Source organism: Bos indicus x Bos taurus, chromosome 25 (genome assembly GCF_003369695.1).
Source record: "Bos indicus x Bos taurus breed Angus x Brahman F1 hybrid chromosome 25, Bos_hybrid_MaternalHap_v2.0, whole genome shotgun sequence".
NCBI classification, from domain to species: domain Eukaryota; kingdom Metazoa; phylum Chordata; class Mammalia; order Artiodactyla; family Bovidae; genus Bos; species Bos indicus x Bos taurus.
The window spans coordinates 41,234,677-41,257,300 of NC_040100.1; the positions used below are offsets into that span (position 1 = coordinate 41,234,677).

Here is a 22,624-nt window from a genome sequence, read left to right on the forward strand (position 1 = left end):
GTCACGCGTGTCCGAGGCGCTATCGCCCGTGCCGCCGGAGTGGACTTTTGTAAAGTGACGGCGTCTCTCCGAAGAGTATATATAAATGACCCTGTACGATTTAGGAACTTAGCGAGCGTCCGTGTGTCCACCCTTGCCTACAAAGAAATGGGCGGTATCCTCGCGCGCCCCTCCCTCCCCTGAGGTGCCCGCGGTGCCGGCCGGGTAGCTGTGGACCTTCACTGCAGCGCAGTGCGTGCTCCTGAGTAGGCTTTCCCAACTCCCTCCCCAGTGCCCGCGCCCTCCCGTGTTCCCTCCGCAAGTTGACGGCTCATCCTAAATCCAGTAACGAAATCTCATTTAGTTCACTTCTGTGTCCTGATACTGGGTAACTTATTTCCCAGTTTCACTTGAGCTGTGTAACCTAACTCCTACACCAGGTTTTTAATTTCAGCGATTTGGGGGAGGTGCGGGACACATGCGATCTTCTTAGTTCCCCCGACCAGGGATGGCACTTGTGCCCCCTGCAGTGATGGCAGGAAGTCCCTCAACGGTTAAGTTTCCATTTGTCCTGTTAGACTAATTCTACCAGTTTTTATAGGCCCTTATTTCTTCCACTTTTAGCCACTTGATTTCCATTTTGTTCCACTGACATGAGACCGTGAACCCAAGACATCCACTTTCAGCTTTGGGGACCACACAGACGGTGTGAATCCTGATCAAAAACCCATGAGTGGCAGCTGAGTGCCAACAGAAATGCTTTTTATCCCTGTCCTTCCTGATGCAGTGCTTCAAAGTGAAGTCCACTAACCTGATTGCACCCATGAAAGTTCCTCTGGGTCATGCCCTAAATACTGTTCACATTCTTCCCCTTGCTGTATGGATGCTCACCCGCCCCACTCAGTAAAGGCTGGAGCTTTCAGTCTCACATTCAGCCTGCCTGGGGTTTGATCCTGGCCAACTGGAAAACTGAGCCTAAAACAATTACCAACCTACTGGGAACATTAGGAAGACCATGAAAGGAGTTTAGTATCATCCCTAGCAAATAGTTAAGCATGCAGTAAATATAGACATGTTAGTTTTATTTTCTCAAAATGATAAGCCAGGACAGATGAAATGTTTCTTCTGGTGAACAAGTTACAGAGGAAGGTTGTGAATGTTTTGGGGAATGTTTTAGATTTCTACCCTAGTCCTCTCCGGGAAATGTAGGCCCTTTTGAGTTACTGCAATATCTAATAGAGTACAGCAGCCACCACAGCAGTGAGAGGCCAAATGATTTGGCATCAACTTTATTAGTTTTCACATGTTTGGGCAGATTACTTGAAATTGGTTAGAGAAAATAAAGTTTTAACAAAATGATATGCTGGATAATTTTTGATGCTTACTGAATACTAGCACACTCAGAGCTCAAGCTAACTGAATTAGAACTTGCTTCCTTTCAGATTTGTAAAGACAATTGGCTATTCAGCTTTTTTTTCTCATTTTAAGACCCTAAAATGTAAGATGTCCAGACACACAGGTTTCAAAAGTTCTACTTTAATTTCTAAGTATTCATCCCAAATGCCTGTACTTTGTAGTCACACATATAACACGAAACTTCATTCCCGAGCTCCAAGAATGCTAAGGATTAAGAACATAACAAAAGTTCAGAAGAAATTAACAGGATAACCTGGGATGAGACAGACGTCCTTGCAGGGTTCGACTCACAAAGGTGTTAGAACAAGTTTCACTGTCAAAAGAGCCAGTGTGTTTCTAGACAAGGCACGGAACTGAAGAGGGAGCCCTTAGGTGTTTTCATTTCTGCCCCATAACGTAGGGGAGCCACCCTGGTCCTCTGACTCAGCCACTGCCTGGCCTCTGGAGACAAACAGGCTGCGACAACTCACTGAGGCTGAGGCCTCAGTGCTTGGCCGCGGCTGGAGCAGCTGCTACAAGTAGGTGCCACTGCCCCACCCAGTCCCGGGAGCACACGCAGCACTCTCAGAAACATTTTCAGATGAACAAGTGAAGACAGTGCCAGGTCACCTATGTCGGGTTTCTCTCTTAAGTGCTGTCCTGGTAGTTGGTTGGCCCTGGTAGTTGGCAGAACGGGGTGAAGCTTCTTCTAGGGGGCTTTCCAGGCAGGCTAAGTAGCTCCATTCCCCCCAGTCCACTTAATACACATAAGGATATCAAATGCGCTTGCAGGACATATGAAAATGGCTAATATATAGAAAGGAAAAACAATCTATGCTTTTTCTATAGGACGCAAATCTACAGGCAGATTCTAATAGCTCAGCACTTTATTCATGGAATTCCCTGGTGGCTCAAATTGGTAAAGCATCTGTCTACAGTGCTGGAGACCCGGGTTTGATGCCTGGGTCAGGAAGATCCCCTGGAGAAGGAAATGGCAGCCCACTCCAGTACTCTTGCCTGGAAAATCCCATGGACAGAGGAGCCTGATAGGCTACAGTCCATAGGGTCACAAAGAGTCGGACATGACTGAGCGACTCCACTTTCATCTATTCATGGCCAGGCTTCAGGGCAGTTTCAAAGTCAACTCAGAGGCAAGTTCTGCAGGAAAATGAGTGGTGTTAAGAGAAAAAGAATCGTTACCTTCAATTTACAGAAACTAAAAGAACACTGCCACATTCCCATCCATTGTTTTATAAGCTAAGTTTTTGGTTTTCAAATGAAAAAACCTTGAATCCATAAACTTTCAGAAGATTAATTTGGGCATCTTCTGGCTTAAAAATAAATAAATAAAAAGGCAAACCCCTTCAACCAATGAAGAGCTGTGAGGAAAGGAGCAGAGTTCAAGCTCTGGAGAATGGATGCAGAGGGAACACGTGAGCACACAGGACCGTCTGCCCACCCGCCCACCCTCAAGTGGACACACACACACTATGCACATGACCAACAAGCATGAGTACATGATTGCTAAGTTTAATTCAACAGCTACACCCACTCCTGCCTTGTAAAAAAACAGGCTCCTCTCAAGGTTACATTGTGATGTGAGCACAGGTTTGTTGTTTCCAATGACAGCTTTACAAAAAAGTTGGCACCAAATGCATGTAAAAAAAGTTTTAAGGCTTAAGAAAAACACAGACCAGTAATTTCTCAATGTAGCTTGGAGGCTGAGAAAAGGATGCAGAGAGTTAATGAACCTCCCAAACACAGGCAATCCCCAACGTACAGAGCATTTTCTAAATATAAATGGCCTCCCCCATCAGGTTCAAAGGAGCAAAGTTTTCTGCGGCTTCTCCCCTGACCAGACCATCCCAGCTCCCTCAACCCAGGCCCACAGCCCCAAGGGGGGAAAGGAAGAGGGAAGCTGGGGACAAGAGTAAGGCGACGTGGTCCTGCTGCGTTGGGCTCTGCCCTGGTGGTGATCTCTTCCCCCAGCCCGCCCGCCTTGGTTCCCAGCTCTGCCCCAAAGTCCCTGCGAGGGGACGGATTTAGAAAGCTCTTCCCCTTGTGCGGCTGACGGTAAGACTGAAGCCCCAAGGGCCAGCAGCATGTCAGGGTCTTCTTGGCCATCCAATATGGAGTTCACAAATTGTTTTCTTGTATGTTAAAGAACACAACAAAAGAGTTATAAATAGTTCACATCTACTTTTGGAACATCTCATTGTAACTTGGGTAAGTCAGTGAGTTTGAGCTTAAAAGCTAATCACCAGTTACGTCAGTTTTTAATGGGGAAAAAAATGCTCTGAATTCCAGACAACTTTTTTATAAACGACCACTTGAAGGCTAGAGGGAGACAGGAGGTGCTTGAGAGAATCACATGGAATGAGAGTTTCTCAGCTCCAAAGTAAGCAGGTGGACAGGAGCGGGTCTTTGGTTGGCAAGCACCATGCGGACCCCCAGCACTGGTGGAGGGTGTGGAGCCTGGCAGGGAGCTCCCACAGGCACCGGAGTGTTCAGGCCACTACGAGCGTGGCCACACTGTAGTAATGAAGACGTTTCCAGCACCTGTATGAACTTAGTAGGCACTCGTACCAGTAGTCCCCCCACCCAAACTGTTGGTCTCTCGTGACTGCAGTACAGGTACTGACACTGTAGCCCTTTAGAGGCTCAATGGGAGAAACTTCCATCTGACAGATTACAGCATCACAACTCTTGCCAGTCTGGCATCTCTGCTGGCAAATACCATGGAATGAGCCAGTTGAGAATTTACTGCCCAACTATTTAATCTCCTGGCCTAAGGTCTCTAAGTCTTGTCTGGAAACTGAATATGGCCCAGAGGTTCTGCAAAGCTTTAAAAGCGTGGGCTAAGAAAACTCTCCTTCCTCTTTGGTGTACCTGAGCGACAGACTTTTTTCTAGAAAGGTGTCAGAAACAGATCAGAGTCAACAGTTACTGAAGTAAAGCTGGCACTTGAGAATAGGTCTTGAGCTATTACCAAAGAAGCCAAACCTAAGAACCCAGGGTTCTCAGGCATCTATTCTTCCCACTGTCAGCAGGAACATAGAGGACACAGGAACAAGAATGCCAGTGCCTGGACACATCTGGGTAGTTTTAAAGTCCTGTAGAAGGTAGTGGTCTTGCCGACAGGAAGTGTCACTGGTGAAGGGAGCAGTCCACATCACTGGTGAGGAGTAAAGGCCCAGACTTAAGGCTGATGAGGAAAAAAGGAATAACTCACAAGCAAGACTGCCTGTAAAGAGTCTAAACCAGTCTCTCGTGGACAAAAGCAGAGATTCCTACGTAAGACCTGGCTGAGGTTTGAGAGGGCAGAAGCAGGGTGCAAAATCCCTCCATAAAGTGTATGACGGAACACAGCATTTTGGTTTTCTGTTGACAGCTGCTGAGGAAAAGCAATCAAGACGTTTCAAGAAAATCTCTGGAACGGAGGTGAAAAACATTGGGGCCAAACAAGTTCCCGGAGTGGCTCCTCTGTCCCGTAGTGGCGGACCCGCGGTTTTGGTTTTCTCTCAAAGGCTTTAAGCTCTGCTACTGTGTTAGTGATCCCTAGATACCCAATTAGCCAACACACCACGGACGTGAGACCCCACTTCTTGGGGGCAACTGGTCTGGCTCCACTCCCCTCCCGCCCACCTGGGAGCTCCTCTCACACCAGGGCCCCGCCTTCTCCCTCGGAGTCCAGAAGGTGGGTCTTCATCTCGAGACGACCGTGAACAGGACGGCAGCTTCAGGTGTCCACCCGAGACTCTCTCCCCACCCTCTCCTGTGGGCTAAAGGAACTACACTATCTGAAATCCTATCTCTGGAGTTTCTTGTCTGGCTATGGGACACGGCAGGCCTCTTAGTAGAAGGAGATGCTGGACTTGCCTCCGGGCGGGTTCAGGACTTTGTTGTGGGAGCGAGGCCGGGGGCCCAGCCGGGGTTCGTGGCTGTCGACAGCGGGCGCAGGCTCCTGGACGCGGGCTGCTTCTTTCGGGCCGCCAGGCTCGCCTGGCTCTTGTCTGGGTGAGGCACTGGCTGCAGGACAGAGTCAGCACAGGGCCTGTCAGTGGCTGCCCACCACCTGGTAGGCAAGCTGCACACGCGAACCAAAGTCTGCGCCCTGGAGCAGCAGGCACGGGCATGGTGTCAGGCCAGGTCAGAACGGAAGGCCCTGAGCCATCCTCGGGGGAACCCCCAGGGTTTGTCTCCGCGCTGCTGGCTGGCCTCGGTGCTGCTCCCTACCACCTCAAGTCTGACAAGAAAACCTCAGAGCGAGTGAGAAGGGTGAGGAGCTCGTCCTAAGTGGAGGGCCCAGGCAGGTTTCCCTGGACTTCCTGACTGACCCCGTTCCCACCTCTTCATCAACTGAAAGCAGAAATTAGCATCCAGTCAGGTCGAGACACTTGGGGACTGAGCCTGACACCCAGCCCCACGAGCAGGCAGCCCACCGTGGGGTGACCTGGGGGAGGCCGCCCTGCAACGTGCAGCCCTGCATTCCCCGCCCCCCATCCCTCCCACCCCCCCACCCCCCGCTGCCAGTGTAGCCTCTGGTCAGAGTTCATTAAAGGCTTTGGACCTCTGCTCTTCACTATACAAGATCAGCTTCTAGAAGAGGACGCTGTGGCCTGAGGCCCAGACTGACCAGCACGGACAGGAGGTGCAGAAAAGCCAGCAGGAATGCTGTCACTGAGTAACTGAGCCCATTTCCCCTGCCTCCTCCCTACACAAAACCCGCCCACGGTCACAACTCTGCCGTCTTCATCAGCAGGTGGGCTGGGGCACAGGGACCCCTCCCGGTCCACCAGCAGCGCCCGCAGAGCTGAGCCCGGGCAAGGGACGGACAGTGAGCTCACCTCTGAGGTCTGGCGTGTCCTCTCCCTCACACAGGAGCACGTGGTCCTGCAACGAGGCAAACCCAGGTCAATCCGCTGCTCGGATACTTGCGGCCTTGCTCAGGTGGACGAGGAGAAAGGTGCGGGTGACCCGGGTCTACTTTATCTTTAAAAAGTGTCTATTTGGACAGTTTTAACCGGAAACAAAGCCTCAGGAAGAGTCCTGTGAGCCCCCAGGTAACCCTGCTCCACAGCCCGCCTCCACTCTGGTCTCGGCCAGAGTCCTGCCAGCTTCCAGCCCCCACCCCCCTCACTGGCTGATTCAAAAGCAAATCCCATATTTCACTGATCCATAAATGTTCCAAGATGCAGCTCTTTGAACTGCAAAAATTAATGACTCCTTAAACGTCTCAAGCAGGGTCCAGTTTAACCTTAGCACGCGCTCTCACTGACGGCCCACCCGTGTGACAGAACCCCGCTGCTCTCTGCAGCTGAGTGATCCCCAGCATGTGCGCGGCGCAGCACATCTGGCTCACCCAGTCATCTGGTGATGGAACAGCTGGGTTGTATCCACCCTTTGGTCACTGAGAACAATGCATTAAAACAGGTCTCCCCGAGTATCTGTTTGTTTTGTTTTCACAACTGAGGTTATATACCTAAAACTGCTGGTTCATACAGTAAAATTCTGTGTTTTAACTTCTTCAGAAACTGCCAAACTGTTTTCCACAGTGGCTCCACCATTATGCATTCCCCAGAGCAGTGTAGGAGGGTTCCAATTTCTCCACGTCCTCACCATTCCTTACTTTGTCTTTTTGATAACAGCCATCCCAGTACGTGTGAGGTGGTCTCTCTCTGTGATTCTGATTTGCATCTCCCTACCGATCATGTGCTGACTGACCGTTTGGATGTCTTCTTTAGAGAAACGTCTATTCACATCCTTTGCCCCCTCCCTTTTTTGGTTCTGAAATTTTTATTTTTAAAAATTTATTTTTTTCAAGTATAGTTAACTTCCAATGCTGTGTTAATTTCTGCTATATGGCAGAGTGATTCAACTACACACACATACATTCTCCTTTATGAGCTTTTGCACTGCGGTTCCTCACAGGTTATCGAGTATAGCTTCCTGTGCTACACAGCGGGACCTTGTTTAGTCACCACACATAGAACAGTTCACATCTGCCGACCCCAGATTTCCACTTCATCTCTCCCCCTTGCCTTTACCCATCTCTGGGTATGCTGTGTATCTGTCTTTTTGCTGTTGAACTGTAGGGGTCCTTGACATATTCTCCAACCATCAGTCTTTGAAAAGGAATCCATATTGTTTCCTATATTCGGCGTTACTCTGATTGAATCCCTGTGTCATCAATTAATAGGAGGTTTGCTTGGATTCAGTTTGGTTGTTTTGACAAGAATTCAAAGGTGGCCCGTGATGAATTTCTAGCATGAAGTCCATCATTTCTGGAGGCGTCCTGTTTTCTGATGTATAAGCAGCCACTGATGATCGCTTCCTGGATCTACAATTTCATTACAAGCTTGCAAAATGGTCATTTCTGAATTCTGTTATTCACTCGTCATTTACGGGCTGGAATACTTTAGAATGAGGAAACTTTCCCTCAGAAGCTGTCATCCTGAGGTACGTACATTTCATGGAGAAACACTGGCTAAATAAGTGCCTGATTCTATCCGTCAGCAGTTTTCCAGATGGACATTCTCCAAAGGGGACAAACTAGATTTTTAAAAATAGTAGCGGGAACCCATAAATTCTAAGTATTTGGTGAATTTTAATCCAGTGTAGCTATTCTACTTCCTGACTGATGACAACAGTGAAATGTTGCCGAGAGGTAAGCTCCCCGTGTTAAGTTCAGTTTTATCAGTATCCTCAGCAGTTCTTCGTGGCTCGTAGAGAAGAGTGGTGGCCTGCCTGCAGTCGGCCGCCCCTGCCACCAGCGACCCCCAGGGTTCGTCATCACGAGGCTGGAGCACACTCCCCGACGACTCAGGGCAGCCCCGATGACTAATGGCCGCAGCCAGGAAAAGCAACGTCACCCGCCTTGTCTCCTCCTAAGGCACGCCATACCCACTCGGAACAGTTTTAGCCAAGTGCCTGGCACCAGCTCTGCCTTTCTCACCCTTAGGCCTGCCCTCTGAGCGCATCCGTACCTTGGGCTTGTTTGGGTGCGCCGTGGGTGAGGCAGCAGCGACGGGGGACCCGAAAATGTCACTGGTCTTGCCCCCCGGTGGGTTCAGACGCGGTCGAGTCTGCACAGGCCCTGATTCGTCAAATATACCGCTTCCTTTTCCCCCTGCAGAAACAAGCAGAGTGGTGAGCGGCCCGGAACACCCATCCAACCCCGCCACACTGGTCACTTCAGAGACCTCCCCTCACGGTGACCAGTCCTGAGTTCAGGCTGAGGGTGAGGTGACTGGGTTGACGAGGGATCCTGAAAGACCCACATCACACCCAGCCCCTTCTCGGGGTCAGCTGGGCCTTCATCACTGGACCTGAACTGCACTGGGCTGGCTGTGAGGGGCAAGATGGGCAGGTGGTCTAAAACAGCATTTTCTCCTCTAGAGTGTCCTTAACCCTGAACTTTTCAGATTTTTCTGCTCAAGAATCTTCTGCATTGAACCCAGAAAAGTTCTTTCATACATTAAAGGCAAACAGCTGCTAACTTTTGAGGTGAGATGGACAGAACTGAATTAACATGCCCTGTTCAAGGCAAACCTGCAATTTGGAAAACATTTATTAGTCATTCTCCTGACCTCAATCTGGCTGGAACTTCCAATGACAATTAGATATGCCAGTGAATTACAGATATTTAACATCTTTGCTGACGAACAGAAACGATTTGACGAGCTACTTTGAAAATATGCATCTCAGATGTTAGTTCTTATAAGCTGATGGCTGGGGCATAGACATGGGACGTAGATGCTGACATTAAACAGAAAGACTCTAGCACATGGCGCCGGCCAGTCACCCCTGCAATCAGCAAACACCAGCGCCTCCCTTCCACCGAGTGCCGAGCTAAGATTTACAATCTCACAGGAGAAAGAAGGCGCATTCCACACGCAGCTGAGACCAGACACGAGTTACCCAGCCCCTCTGTGCCCATTCCTCACCCTCAGAGCGGTGGTAATAAAGGCCCCTCCCGCCTCAAGGCGCTGAGAGGAGTCAAGATTCACTGCAGCTCGTGTGTGTCCAACGCTCACACAATGCTGGACACACTGCTCAGTGAAACAACGCAAGATAGTGTGGACAGCACACAGCTTCCATGCTGCAGGCAGAAGGGTGTCCTTAAAGAGCTGGATCTGATAAAGGGCACTGGTACTCCATTATTCCGCCCCCCGCAACTGGGGTGGCAGCAGTGGTGTGGGAGCTTAGGATTCTAAATGTGCTCATTTTTACAGCAGTGATCTTTGCTGACTGCCTCCAAGAAGCTAAAATTTCCAGTCACTTCTTGGCTGTTATGACGCACACCGACAGGACGGCGAGCAGCAGAACTCTGAGGACAGAACCCAGCACGAGAACCCTTTCTGGGGTGGGAGAAGCTTAGAGAACAGGTGGGTCTGACTGCAGGAAAAGGCACACATCCACGTCACATCAGGCTGATCGCAAGCCTTCCAGTCCCAGCCACAGCCGCCCAGGTTCCCACAGGCCCTGGGCTGGGTCCCGCTCAGCCACTACCAACTGTAGGACAGCACCTGGCTGGAGTCAGCACACAGGGGCTGGGCGGAGGAGGGCCTGGAGAGGAAGCTCCCAGACACGCTGCTGTTACTGGGTGTCATCAGCAAAAATATCCAGGCCAAAAAGTGCAGAAAAGCTGCTGTCCAAGGCCACCCCCGAGTGCCTGTTACTGAGCTGTTGCTGGTCACGCTTAAGGAAATTCTAAGATGAGTGTTCTGCTTATTTTAAAATGCGAGACAAAAATAAAAGCAACTCAATCTGAAGGTTTTGGCTAAAAGCACTGCTCATTTAAAGACATTTTAAAAACTGTGAAACACGACGCAGAGAAATTCCTGAGACACAAACAAAGCAAACATTCCAGCAATGATCACAGGTGAGCGTGGGTCAGTCTGACTGGAGGTTCCCTCCCCTTCACCTTCGTCAGTACACGCTCGAAAAACACCACGGTTCTGTTTTGAACTTTATGAAAAGTAATCACACTGTGCGTTTATTACTCAACACTTTACCTGAAAGATGAATTCCACTTTCAAGGTGGAAAAGATGCTCAACTCATTCGTAACGAGAGAAAAATGAATTCAAGATACACTTTTTAGAGACCCAAATCTCAGGAGACACGACCCTGTGCTGGTGGAGTGTGGGAAGTGGGCGCTGCTGACGCCCTGGAAGACATGTCTGAAGACCAGGCAAAGAAGCACCAGCATTTTATACTGACCTGGCGATGCCGTTTCAGGAAGTCGGCCCCACTTGGAGTATTTGGAGGTAAGCCGGTAGTCAGGAAAACCTGTATCCAATGGCGAGTTCTGCTGCCAGGGAGCTGAGGCCCAGACTGGCTGGTGGACTTGAGCCTCAGCTCCCCCGCAGAGGGGATCATGTATCTCCCCAGGCTGTGGAGACAGCCAGCACCCTGCACAAGCCCTGCAAACACCAAACAGCCTGCCCACATCCATCCCCACCTTCAGGTCTAAACCAGGAGAGTAGGTGACACACGGTACCAAGCAGCCCAGGTCCATGTCCAGGGCCAGCCAGCAGTGAGGCCCCTGTTCCGCACGCGATTAGTCGGCGGGCGGCAGGGGACCTCCCCAGAGTCCACGGGGTGAGTCTGCCGGGCGGGATGCACCTGCAGGTTCCCTTCTCAGCTGCCGGTGAGACTTCATCATGGGTGATTTTCTCCCCTCGCTCCTTCCTGCCTTCCTTTTTAAAAAGTGTTTCTCCATGTTAATTCATTCACCAGTTAAAATGCGCTTCTGGGTGATGGGAGGCGGAGGGGATTCCAGCATTTGTTAACTGCTCAGCTCTCATCTCAGAGCCCCTGGCAGGACAGAGAACAAACCCAAAACAACAGGACCGCGCGGAGCAGAGATTTCAGCACAGGGTGCCCCCAGGCTGTTGTTACACTTTGGTTTTCTAACTCTCTAGTTGGGTAGGAGGCCAGGCTGCCAAGGGGTCATAGATTTTCAAGAGCCTGGCAAAGCAGAACTACCCCATGTGGCATACTTCCTAGAGAACCCGAAGCCCCAGAGACAGCTGCAGACGCCACGGTGCTACGCCCCGGCAGCCAGCGTGCCCACCCCTAGGTGACCACGTTTGAGTCTACCTGCCACAGCACATGGTTGGTACAAAGGATGCGCAGGGCTGAGCACTCGGGCTCTGCACCCATCAACTGGGTGCATGATAATGTTCCTCAGTAAGAACCACCTGCTTCTTGGGCTTCCCTAGCGGTGTAGTGGATAAGAATCCACCTGCCGATGCAGGAGAAACGGGTTCAGTCCCTGGTCCGGAGGGTTTGGGATGATGCCGCAGAACAACTAAGCCCATGCCCCACAGCTAGAGCCGCTGCTCCAGAACCTGGGAGCCACAACTACTGAGGCCCGTGCGCCCTCGAGCCTGTGCTCTGCAACCAGAAGCCACGTGCAGCAACAAAGACTCAGCATAACCAAAAATTAAAAAAACACCCAACAAAACCACCTGCTTCTCTGCCGTAACTAAATCCAAAGATACTGCAAACCTCCACCCCACCTGACCACTGAAAACCACACGAAAATCCAGCGTTTGCATCCATTGCTTTTGTTGCTCCAGGTCTGTGAAGCGATATTTGTACCCAGCATCAGGACAGGGAAGGGAGCAGTTCCAGCTCCAGTTCTGTTTGACTTCATCATTTGTCTGAAACACTTACTTCTGTGTTGCATCTCTGACCTTTAAGGATGGTACAAACCTTGCTTTTCCCGTGTGGACACAGATGGGGAAGGCCCCTCAGGTAACTACCACTGTGTGGTCACTCACACACAGTGGCTGGACCAGCCATCAGCCAAGAGAAAGGCTCTTCTGAGATTCCTCCCACTGGAGCCACTAAAGGGTGCGTAAGGACTGAGAAGCCGCAGGGCTGCACGCCAGGCTGAGCCGTCCTTTTTATTTAGTTTCAATCCTGCTCACAATCTGATTAAGAATACTCTGAACACACAGCTTGCAGGCAAGTTCAAGAACCTGAAGGAGTCCATCAGCTGATGCGGGGAGCCTCCCCAGTGGGGAGCAGAGCCCCAGCACGTGCCTGTGTGCCCGCCTCGGCGCCTGCACACGGCCACTATCTGCTCACAGGTGAGGAGCAAGTCCACAACGACCTGGAGGACACAGAGCTTAAGTCGGGATCAAACTTCCCTTCCTCTCCAGGACTGACGGCAGGGGATGTGCCACACCAGAAAGCATTTGAAAGGACTGATACAAAGAGAGAGAGATTTTTTTTTATCAAAAGAGCAGCATAAAAGAGAGCAGGTAGAGGCCAGAGGATTAAAGAGTCACAGGCCCGTACCGGGGGGGTTGGTCCTCTTGGGTATGTTCTGAGGTTCTTCAGTTGGTCCAAAAATATTAGAAGCCATCCTGTCCGGCCTGCGGGGAGGCGCGGCTTCCTCTGGACGATCGCCTGGCTCTCCTCCCGGAGGCTTTGCAGCCCTGCAAGCAGAGAGGCTGTGAGGGACCGATGGTGGCTGGCCCGGGCACCACCGTCCAGGGGCTGAGGCAGACGCCTGTGGAGGGGCACGACATGCTCATGGCCAGCCAGCAAACCTTCCCACCTGCCCATGAGTTCCCATAAAGGTTTTCCTGGCACAACTTGGTTCTGCCAAGACCTCCAGAGGTGTGTAGGCTCTCAAGTTACTGCTGGGACCTCTCATCAGTAAAATTAAACGTTTCCCTTAAACAAGCAAATGGAGCCAGTTCAATGGAGTTTCACTGTCATTTTAATTAGCAGACAGTAGTGCTGGGCCGTCTCTGGGGTCGCACAGAGTCGGACACTGAAGCGACTTAGCAGCAGCAGCAGCAGCAGCAGCAGTGCTGGGCCAGAGAAGGCAATGACACCCCACTCCAGTACTCTTGCCTGGAGAATCCCAGGGACAGAGGAGCCTGGTAGGCTGCAGTCCATGGGGTCACTAAGAGTCGGGCACAACTGAGCGACTTCACTTTCACTTTTCACTTTCATGCATTGGAGAAGGAAATGACAACCCACTCCAGTATTCTTGCCTGGAGAATCCCAGGGACAGAGGAGCCTAGTGGGCTGACGTCTACGGGGTTGCACAGAGTTGAACACGACTGAAGCGACTTAGCAGCAGCAGCAGTGCAAGGCATGTGACAACACACTGCAAGCAGACCACTGCAGAGGCAGGGACCATAACACTGACGCTTGCCTGGAGGGGCCCATGCTCGTCAAGGCCTGCCCCCACCACCCGCCCCCTCAACAGCCTATCCCCATGTCCCATAAAAGCTACTGGGGACCGGTGGTTCAGAGTCAAGCTGCAATACAGACTTGGATTAAGTTCTTTACAAATATACACCCTACAGCTTAAAAGACCTCAGGTTAACAATGGCTGAAGCATGACGCTTTTAAAATCCCTTTAACACCAGATAATCCCTTAGCAAGAAAACAAAAGCAGGGCTTTAAGACAGAAATCTGACCTAGTCCTCTTAACAGCCACCACTTGATTCCCTTCCTTTAACATGGCCTCAAGATCCGCAGCTGCTAACGGATCCCAAGCACGCGTGCTTAGTGGCTCAGTCGTGTCTGACTCTGCACCCCCATGGACTGTAACCCACCAGGCTCCTCTGACTATAGGATTCTCTGGGCAAGAATAATAGAGCGAGTGGCCATGCCCTCCTCTAGGGGAATCTATCCAGACCCAGGGATCAAACCTGCTTCTCTTGCACCTCCTGCATTGGCAGGCAGGTTCTTTACCACTAGTGCCACCTGGGAAGCCCCACCCCAAGCAGAGGCTCCCAATTAATCACCCAATTAAGAAGATGGCTTTTCCTTCTCCAGCATCCTACAAGGAAGGACTTTCCCCTCATCTTCTCAAAAAAACTAACACTCCAGAGAAGTGAGGTATCAGTCGAGAGCAGCCGCTCTGCACTGTCTCCCACAGCTTGGAAGCCAGCCCAGGGGCAGTGGTCTTTGTGGCGCGTCCTCGCTAACTGCACCAGTGTTTGCAGGGCACCCAGTGCCAGGCCGTGTAAACAAAGACAGAGTGTCCTTAGTGCACACAACTGAGAAAGGCAGCCCTCGGCCAGCTGGTGCCGGGTGCCGAACAGCGGTTTTCAGGGCCAGAAACTTGATTCAATATGAGCACTCCAGTATAAACTTCCGGTCCCGTATCAGCACAGACCCAGACAGGAGGGATGAGTGGTCACTGTTACAGGGGCTAATGACTGACGATTTGGCCAGGAGTACTACTGAATACTGACCTGATTCCCTCAAATTTGCAGGGATTTTAGCAGTTGAAACAATCCTTTCATTCTATGTACTGTTTACCTCCACAAACGCCACACTCCTCTGCTCTTATTGCCCGGCCGGGCCACAGAAAGGACTCACAGTATAGGAAACTTTCAGGTATCGGAAGAACCAGCTCAACCTCGCGGCCGGCTCCCTCGACGGCAGGACACCTCCAGCCCGGGGAACTCTACGTGACTCCCAGTACCCAGTGCTCCCCAAGCCAGAAAGCTAGCCACCGCGCTCTGTGTGTTCCTGATCGTTTAAGCCCAGTCGGTCTGCTCTGTCACTCGCTGTCCTGCCTGTTTCCTGGTCAGTAAACTGGGGGAGGGCGACTCCTGGGTTCGGGCTGCGGGGTGAGAGGCGAGGGCGTACCCTGGCTTCAGGGTTAGCGGGGAGGGCACCCCCTGGCTCCGGAGTTAGAGGCGAGGGTGTCGCCTGGCTCCCCGACTGCGGGATTCTGGGAAGAGGGCGCCGCCTGAATCCGGGGCTGCGGGCTCCCATGAAGGGACTTCGCCCTGAGGGCCGTCCGCTCGCACACACGCCACAGGGCGCCGGGGTCCCGGCCGCGCCGCCACGCCCGCCCCGCCGCTGCAGACCGCTCTGCCAGAGTCTGCGGCGCGCCCGCCCAGGAAGCGGCGCGTGCTGAGACCGGGGTGCGGAGAGGCGCACCTCAGGCCTCCCGCGGCCGCGCCCACCTCCCTCAACTGGCCGCGGAGGCCCCGGCTCTGTGAGCTCACCGCGGCAGCACCGCCGCCCGCACGCCCCCCACGTGACCGTGCCCACACCCGCGCCACACCTGGGGCCGGCCCGGCCGCCCTCGCTGTCTGGTGCCCGGAACATGTCGCCCGCCGCTCCGAGCCACCAGTCCACCGCGCCGTCCTTCCCGCCCGGCCCCGCGCGGTCAAAGACCCGCCTGCTCGTCCCAATTGGGAGTCGCCGACGTCAGTCAAGCAGCGGCAGCCTATCGCGGTGTCGGGCTCCGCCTCATAAGACGAAGGCTTGCGGAGACCCGCAGATGATTGGCAAAAGTAGATGTCGCTCACGGGGCCGGACGTCGCCATTGGGTAGCAAGCCGAAGGGGATGGTCCTCCCGCTCCCTGAGGTGGGCGGGGTCGGACTCTATCCGGGCACCTTGCCAAAACTCTCCGCAGCACCCGGCGGCCTCCATACCGAGAGGCGATGTGAGCACGGTCCAGACTATACTGAGAAGCCTGGTTTTCGCGAGTCAGTCAATGGCACGTGGATACATGGCTAAAGGAAACGGAACAGCAGTTCCTCTGTCCTGCACGTCGCGGGGGCAAGAACACTAAGAAATGGGAAGCAAGGGATAAAGCGTGCAGCTGATTCCTAGTTGGAAAAAACAAAAATAAAATACATTCAGTGGTGTTGTTTCTAAATTACACTGTAGACAGTCCATCGATTCCTCTGAGATCACACCGGATGATGGCCACTTGGGCTGTTTGCAGAGTGCACAGTTAAAAAGAAAAAAGCAGAAACAGTAATTATTAGACCAAGTATTAGTATTGTATTTATGCACAATAATAAAAACAGATTTACAAGTTCAACTGGAAATTTAAACATAAGAAGTTTAACAGCTTTTGTTTATTATATTAAATAACCAAACACCTTTTATTCCCCAAATTGGTAAAGAATAAATAATATAATTTACAATATGGTACAAAAAATAATCAGGAAGGACAGGCATTCTGCTTTATACATACACTGTATATTTATAATCTATAAAACAAATTCACATCTCAAACAAGCCGAAAACTTTAGATGATATGGCTTAACGATTATTAGAAGAAACAGCAATAATCTCTGCTTCCCAGAAGCCCGGGAGCAGGCTATCCTGCTACAGAACAGCAGGGCGGGCTGCTGTAGTGCTTCCAGGACTTGCTCCCCTCACACGACATACAAGGTACTGCAGGGTTAGGAGTTTGTCTGACAGCCAGGAAAGATTTGCTCTGGGTTTTTCTTAAGACAAAAGTGCCATATTTCCTCCTAAATGCACCTGGGATAGATTTCAACGTGAAAAAAAAGCAACTGGCATTTTCCTTCTCCCATTTGTTTCAAGTGTTTTTTATTCTGTGGCCTTTCTTTGCACATGTTTAGATTCAGCGGTGTGACTGAGCTAAAGATGCTATTAAACTGAAGAGACACCACCAGTAATGAGGCTGCGGTACAGAATGGAGAACAGGACTGATGCAGGAAAGCGAGTGGATCAGCCCATGAAAGGGTTCCAAATATCCCTCCGCCCTGAGCAAGTACTCTACACCCAGGAGACACAGGGGACCCCCAGCTGGCCTCTCTACCTTCTGAAGAATGGGCTGCTCATCACTTGAGTATTCACAATGAAGAAGCAAGACAAAAACAACTGCCTAGAGGCAGGGGCTGTTCAGTCTCACTCTTCAGGGTAGACGAGCCAGCAGAAAGATCCCTGATGACGTCAGTGATGAGGGAAAGGCTTTTCTGAGACTGACCTGGTCTTAATCACAACATACTTCAACACACAATGGCAGCCACAAGTGCAGACAGAGACAATCACACCTTCCACTGCAAAGGCAGAGGGAGATGCTGGAAGTGGGAGGCTTCTCCACTTGGGTCTTTTGAAAAATCCCAGCCTTGAATGTAACAGTTGCTTATTTGTATACATATATAATTATTTAGGCTGGGAGAAAATGCATCCAACGTCTTAATGCTACATATGACACCATTTTCCCTTATTATGGCAAGCAAACAGTTACAGCTGTCTGGTTGCTAGAGAAGCAGCATTCTCTGAATCATGTCAGCTTCACAGGTGAGAAGAGACAATCCTCGCCTCGGGAACTCACCTCCCCACTGCAGACACTGGCCAGTCAGCTACCCCCACAAGGAGTCTATTCGAGAGACGCAGGTGGGAGGTGCTGCTGAGTAAAGGGTTGACAAAGGCTTATCCAAATCTCCAGAGCTTTCCTCATGCTAGACATCACCAGGTGACAGGTACTGACCTCCCCACCAACCGCCTCGGGGCGCCCCCTGATGGATGAACAGCCTGGGTCTCTATGGTCCCCAGCACGGGGCATGCTGCCACTGGGCACTGCCCCCACCATGGGTGCAGTAACGTGACTTGGCATCGCTGGTCCCAGACAGTGGGGAAAGGAGAAAGCTGGTAGTAGCCTAACCTCAGCCCAGCCCACTGTAGATCTAGCAGAGTCAGATGCCCAGAGACAGACCTGATCTTGTTTGGCTCGATAAGATGCTAACTTCAAGAAGCTGATACACTGATCACAAAACACAAGCTAATTTAGAGAGACTGTGGACTCAAATACTGCTGTCTGTCTCCCTTCACAAAGTGGTGCCACGCCCCTTTCTTTCAGACCTCCAGGGGCTTGGGACTCTTCTCAAGAGCCCAGAGTAGCTGCCTACAGAGGCTTTTCCTCTGATGTCTGTGCCCAGATCCAGAGCTGAAAGAGGGAGACCCCTGGCAGGCTGGAGCCCTGGGAAAGCTCGAGAGGCAGGAGGGAGCTGGGGAGGCAGTGTGATCAACTGGCCCCTCCTCAGGCACATGCCGAGGACCCTCCGCTCTGCCTCGCGTACTGGCTCAACTCGTCTCAAGGGCAAGGGAGGAGCCAGAGGGGCCAGGCTGGCTGGGAAGGCTGCAGGTCCACAGCGAGCTGGGGGGAGGCGAGGGGACAAACACAAACAAGGGTGGGCTGGGCCGGATTCAGGAAGCCACACTGACTGCGGCTGCCAGGTGGAGGGTGGGCAGTGGGTGGGTGGGGAATCCAGCACCACAGCACTGGCACCTACCCACAAGGGGTGTGCCTGGAGGGCAGTCTGCACCTTGGGCCCACCGAGTCCGAGAAGGCAGAGAAGCCCCGTTAGCTTCACTGGGGAAAACTTGGACACTGGACTCCCTGCTGGTCACCCAAGGCGGCGCAAGGAGCACACCAGAGGGAGGTGGATTCGGCGCACTCTGACTGCGCCTGATGTCTGATCCCTACCTGGACTCCGGAAGGGACAGAAAGAAGGAAGAGAAACAGGAGACCATGAGGCAAAGTGCAAGCAAAGGACTGTATACGTGAATTGGGCATACTCTGCACTGACGTCCACAGGAGGAAGAGAGAACTTCCCCTGCAAAGGGCATCTGTCCAAGACGCCAGGGAGGAAGGTGTCCGAGAGTCAAGGTCATCAGTAAGGTCTAATCTGTAGTCAAAAGAGTGCTCAGGGATCCCCCAGTGAGAGAAACAATGTCTCAGGTCACCAAGAAGAAACCTACAGATGGATGCCGGGAAGAAACCAACTGAGCAGGGACCTGTTCTTCCAATGTCTCCACCGTCTAACTCATTTTAAAATACAAGCAAAACATTTTCTGACCAGCTTAGCAAGAAGTCCACACAGCCCACAGCAAGACATGATTCTCTTCCCTGTCCTGTTGAGTCAGCCAGGACAAAAGCCCAGATGAGGGAAGCACTAGGTAGGACCAGGATTTCTGAAGAGACGGCACTCGCTACACTGCCCAGGACCCTCTGCTGCCCTGTGACCGGAGTGTCCCCTACAGTGTCCGCTGTGTCACGGTGCAGACACCAGGCAGAGCCAGGCCACACCCAGCTGTCCTCCAGCCGCAGAGAGGACCACCGGAGCACGGCAAGGTTTGGCAGAGAAGGCAGCAACAGCCTGGAGCCTCCCTGCAGAGAGCAGGAAGTCACAGCTCCCCAAGCCAGAACAACAAAAGCCAGGCCCAACGCTCCTTCCTTTTGAAAAGAAAACCCCTAAACATCCAACACAACCGCCAAGGTGGAAGTATGGGCACTGTACAGGCCCTGACCCATGCCCCTGCCACGGGTGGCTCAACGCCACAGCCACAGCTGACGCTGCCCCTGCCGGACTCCGCATGTCCTGGCCCCTCTCCTTGGCCGGCAGGACGGGGCTGTGTGCACGTCACACGTCCTGGGTGCAGAAATGCTCCTGCTCAGACTGTCTCCAGGGAGTCCCAACTTGACCTGCGTTTCCTCCCGTCTGAAGACAGTTCCCCCGGACACTTGAGGACCACCAACCCCGTCCACCACCCTCGCAGCCCCCAGCTGCCCCCACCACGAGGCACCGTCACTGGGACAGGTCTGTGACTGGGGGGCCACCTCCCCCGCCGTCAAACAAAGCCTCCCGGCGGCCGGGCTCGGCGATGGACAGCTCCTGGGCCAGGTCGTTGAAGCGGGAGATGTAGTCGACACTGTTCTCGTTCATCATGCACACCAGCTGCGAGTCCACAACCTGCGGGGACGGGGAGGCCTGTCAGCAGGTGGCTGGACACCATGGCCAGACTGCAGTGCGTGCCCCTCCATGGTGAGGGTTAGAGTCCCCCCAGGAGCCACATCACAACCACAGGGTCGTCACTGTGAACCTCACTCTGTGAACAAGTGCCACTGCCCGGCAGTCAGGTCAGAGTGGCAGGACCCCACCCACATGAGACTTCTGGGAGGATGGTCAGTGGCCAGAGGGGCAGAGAGGGAGCAGCAGCTTGGTTCTACTCCAAGGCTGCCTGGAGGAGGTGCAAGTGGAGGAGGGAGTTTTCATGGGTGTGTGTGACACAGGCGTTCTGAGGCAGGATGTGCGCAGAAGTGCAGGAGCGAGCTGTGTAAAGACCTGAGGGAAACATGCCTGCAAGAAGGGATAGCAAGTGCACAGGCCCTGTGGGAGCAGCCAGCTGTTTAAGAATCAGCAAAGATGGTGGAGGAGACAGCGAGTGAGGCAGAGAGTGGAGGTGGAGACCCAAGGGTACAGTGGGGCCTCCAGCATCAGGCTGGGGTCCTGTGGGCAGATCTGGTCCCGGCTAGACCGGACAGTCAGCCACACGAGGATGGGGACTCTGACCAGTCTGCTCAGGGCCTGCAGCAGTGCCCGGCCCCAAGAGGCCCCACTTGGCACTCTGCGCAGGGGCCTGGCAAATTTGGGGTGGGGGCCAGTGCTCAGACTCAGGGTGAGGACAGGCGCTCACCTCAGCGACGTCGGCTAGGGACCGGGACACAAAGGAGTCTCTCGAGCTCCCGTCCAGCAGGCTGGGGCCCAGCAGGGAGGTGCCGCTGCTGGTCCCCACAGGGGTGGGCAGCATCTTCCGGCTCTTCTCCGGGGAGATGAAGCTCGCTGCACAGAGGAGGGAGGGGCCTGAGCAGCTGGGCCTGGGCCCCCCAGGCAACTCGGTGCTGCGGCTGGAGGTGTCAGGCCACACCTGCCCTGCCGTGCGTGGGGAGCCCTGCAGGGCCCACCGCAGCCTGGGGGGTTGCCGCGCCCACAGCGAGGCCACCACGCCCACCTCCACACAACTCCAGGCTTGCGATCTCCCTTTGACGTGGGCTCTGCACTGCTCCCTGGGACTTTCTGAGCAGAGAACTTGTGAGAGGACTAGCCCCCAGTGCCACCCAAACCAGAGCCCCTGTCTGTTCTGGGCTGCCAGGTGTCGTGCCCTCCCTGGTGCTGGCCTGGCTTGCCAGGGTCCAGCCTGCCCCGATCCGAGCCGGGTGCACACCCTGGCCACGCTCTACAAATGCAAAGTGTGCAGGTCCCAGACCTGCCACGGGAGCGCCTCTGGGTAGGAGATGGAAGCTGATGGGTCTTCTAACACCTCCTTCCCAATATCCGAGCACCCAGTGCCGGGACTGTCCAGATGCCAGCTCTGTGCATCCTGGTGCTCCTAGACTCACCAAACAAGCTGCTGAGTGACGAGTCCGTGGGGTCGCTAGGGCACCACTGGGGGTCGTGGGTGGGAGAGGCGATCCAGTCTGGCTGGGGGCTGCTGGACGGGGAGGGCAGGCTCTTGGAACTGTCGCTGCCATTCAGTTTTGCTGGAGAGAGAGGAACTCCTTCACCTGTCGACCAAAGTTTGGGGTCAGACACCATGTGGGGTGAATGGCTGAGGGAGCACGGCATGTCCAGCTGAGCTGGGAGACCCAGGACCCAACTAGGGCCCCCCAACAGCCGGGACACACACCCATGATCAGACATGGACACTGGCCACAACAGAGGCGGCCCATGCTAAGGCGGCACCTGAGCCCTCTTGCTGCTGCCGACAGCAGCCCTGCAAGCTGCCTCGTGTCCCCAAGGCCCCAGGGAGGGGAACACACTCAAAGGGGCTGGTCACTGGCCCATGGTGACGTGCTGCCAGCTGCTGACTCATCTCTGAATCCATGGCTGGCCTTGACCAGCAGGTGCCAACCACACTGCCTTCTGTGGCACCATCTCCGGGAGCTGGGGAGCCAAAGCCCATAGGTACCAGCCCAACGCCTCCTAGAACCTGCCAGCCAACAGGCATCACCCCAGTTCAGAGCCGATGAGATGGCCTGCCTGATCCCCAGGCCAGAGACGCCACGTCAGCCCCTCTGTATCCCAAAGCCCGGGCAGTTACTCCAGACCACCATGGCTCAGGTCCCGCCTGCAAGGGCCTTGTATGCCAGTGCCGCCCCCACCAAGGCTGGCGGTGCCTCAAAGATGCAGAGGCTCAACGACCATAAGAAGAGCTGAGCCGGACGACAAGGTGCCTAGAGGCGGCAGTCAGGCGGGAGGTCAGTTCCCCACGGGAACTGAGTCTGGGAGGCTGGCAGAAGCGCCTGTGGCTCACCATACTGGCCGGAGCTGATGGCAATCTCGATGATGGAGTCACTGATGTGTGTGGCGGGCTCTCCCTGCGAGAGCACGTCCTCAGGGGGGCCGGGCAGTGAGATGTCCAGCAGGGCAGAGACGTTAGGCGGGGAGAGCCGGGTGCTGGAGGCCTCCGATGGGGGCAGTGGTGTGGAGAGCCCATTGTGGACAGGGGCCTTGGACAGCTCAGACAAGGAGAGAACGGGGGGGTTCTGTGGAGACAGGTACTGTTGAGACACGATGCAAAAGGCAGCCGTATCGAGGAACGAAAGCCAACCGGGCCCCGCAGAGCAGTGACTGAGGACGAGGACAGCAAGAGAGGCAGAAACCCCACACTCTCCCACCAGGAAACACCCCTGGGGAATCACTGCC

At 53.5% G+C, this 22,624-nt stretch overlaps 2 protein-coding genes across 3 annotated transcripts in view; both read right to left on the minus strand.

Annotated features, from left to right (window-relative positions):
* Positions 1-2,246: 2,246 nt before the first annotated feature.
* On the minus strand, positions 2,247-15,714 carry JPT2 (Jupiter microtubule associated homolog 2). Of its 2 annotated transcripts, XM_027526885.1 has the most exons (5): positions 15,435-15,541; positions 12,689-12,828; positions 8,361-8,503; positions 6,222-6,267; positions 2,247-5,403 (listed from the first exon to the last, which is right to left on the minus strand). In XM_027526885.1, the coding sequence occupies exons 1-5, from the start codon at positions 15,476-15,478 to the stop codon at positions 5,228-5,230; spliced, it is 549 nt and encodes a 182-aa protein (XP_027382686.1). In that variant the 5' UTR covers positions 15,479-15,541; the 3' UTR covers positions 2,247-5,227. The 2 variants fall into 2 exon arrangements, with proteins under 2 accessions (XP_027382686.1, XP_027382685.1); XM_027526884.1 differs by lacking the exon at positions 12,689-12,828 and having other exon boundaries at positions 15,435-15,714.
* Positions 15,715-16,140: 426 nt separating this feature from the next.
* The window catches only part of CRAMP1 (cramped chromatin regulator homolog 1), a 44,628-nt gene continuing 38,144 nt past the window's right edge, over positions 16,141-22,624 (minus strand). Inside the window, exons 18-21 of the mRNA XM_027526872.1 lie at positions 22,233-22,464; positions 21,319-21,483; positions 20,616-20,761; positions 16,141-19,891 (exon numbers count right to left, since the gene is read on the minus strand). Of these exons, the coding sequence (XP_027382673.1) occupies positions 19,727-19,891; positions 20,616-20,761; positions 21,319-21,483; positions 22,233-22,464 (708 nt within the window). The 3' untranslated portion in view covers positions 16,141-19,726. The remainder of the gene's footprint in view (positions 19,892-20,615; positions 20,762-21,318; positions 21,484-22,232; positions 22,465-22,624) is intronic.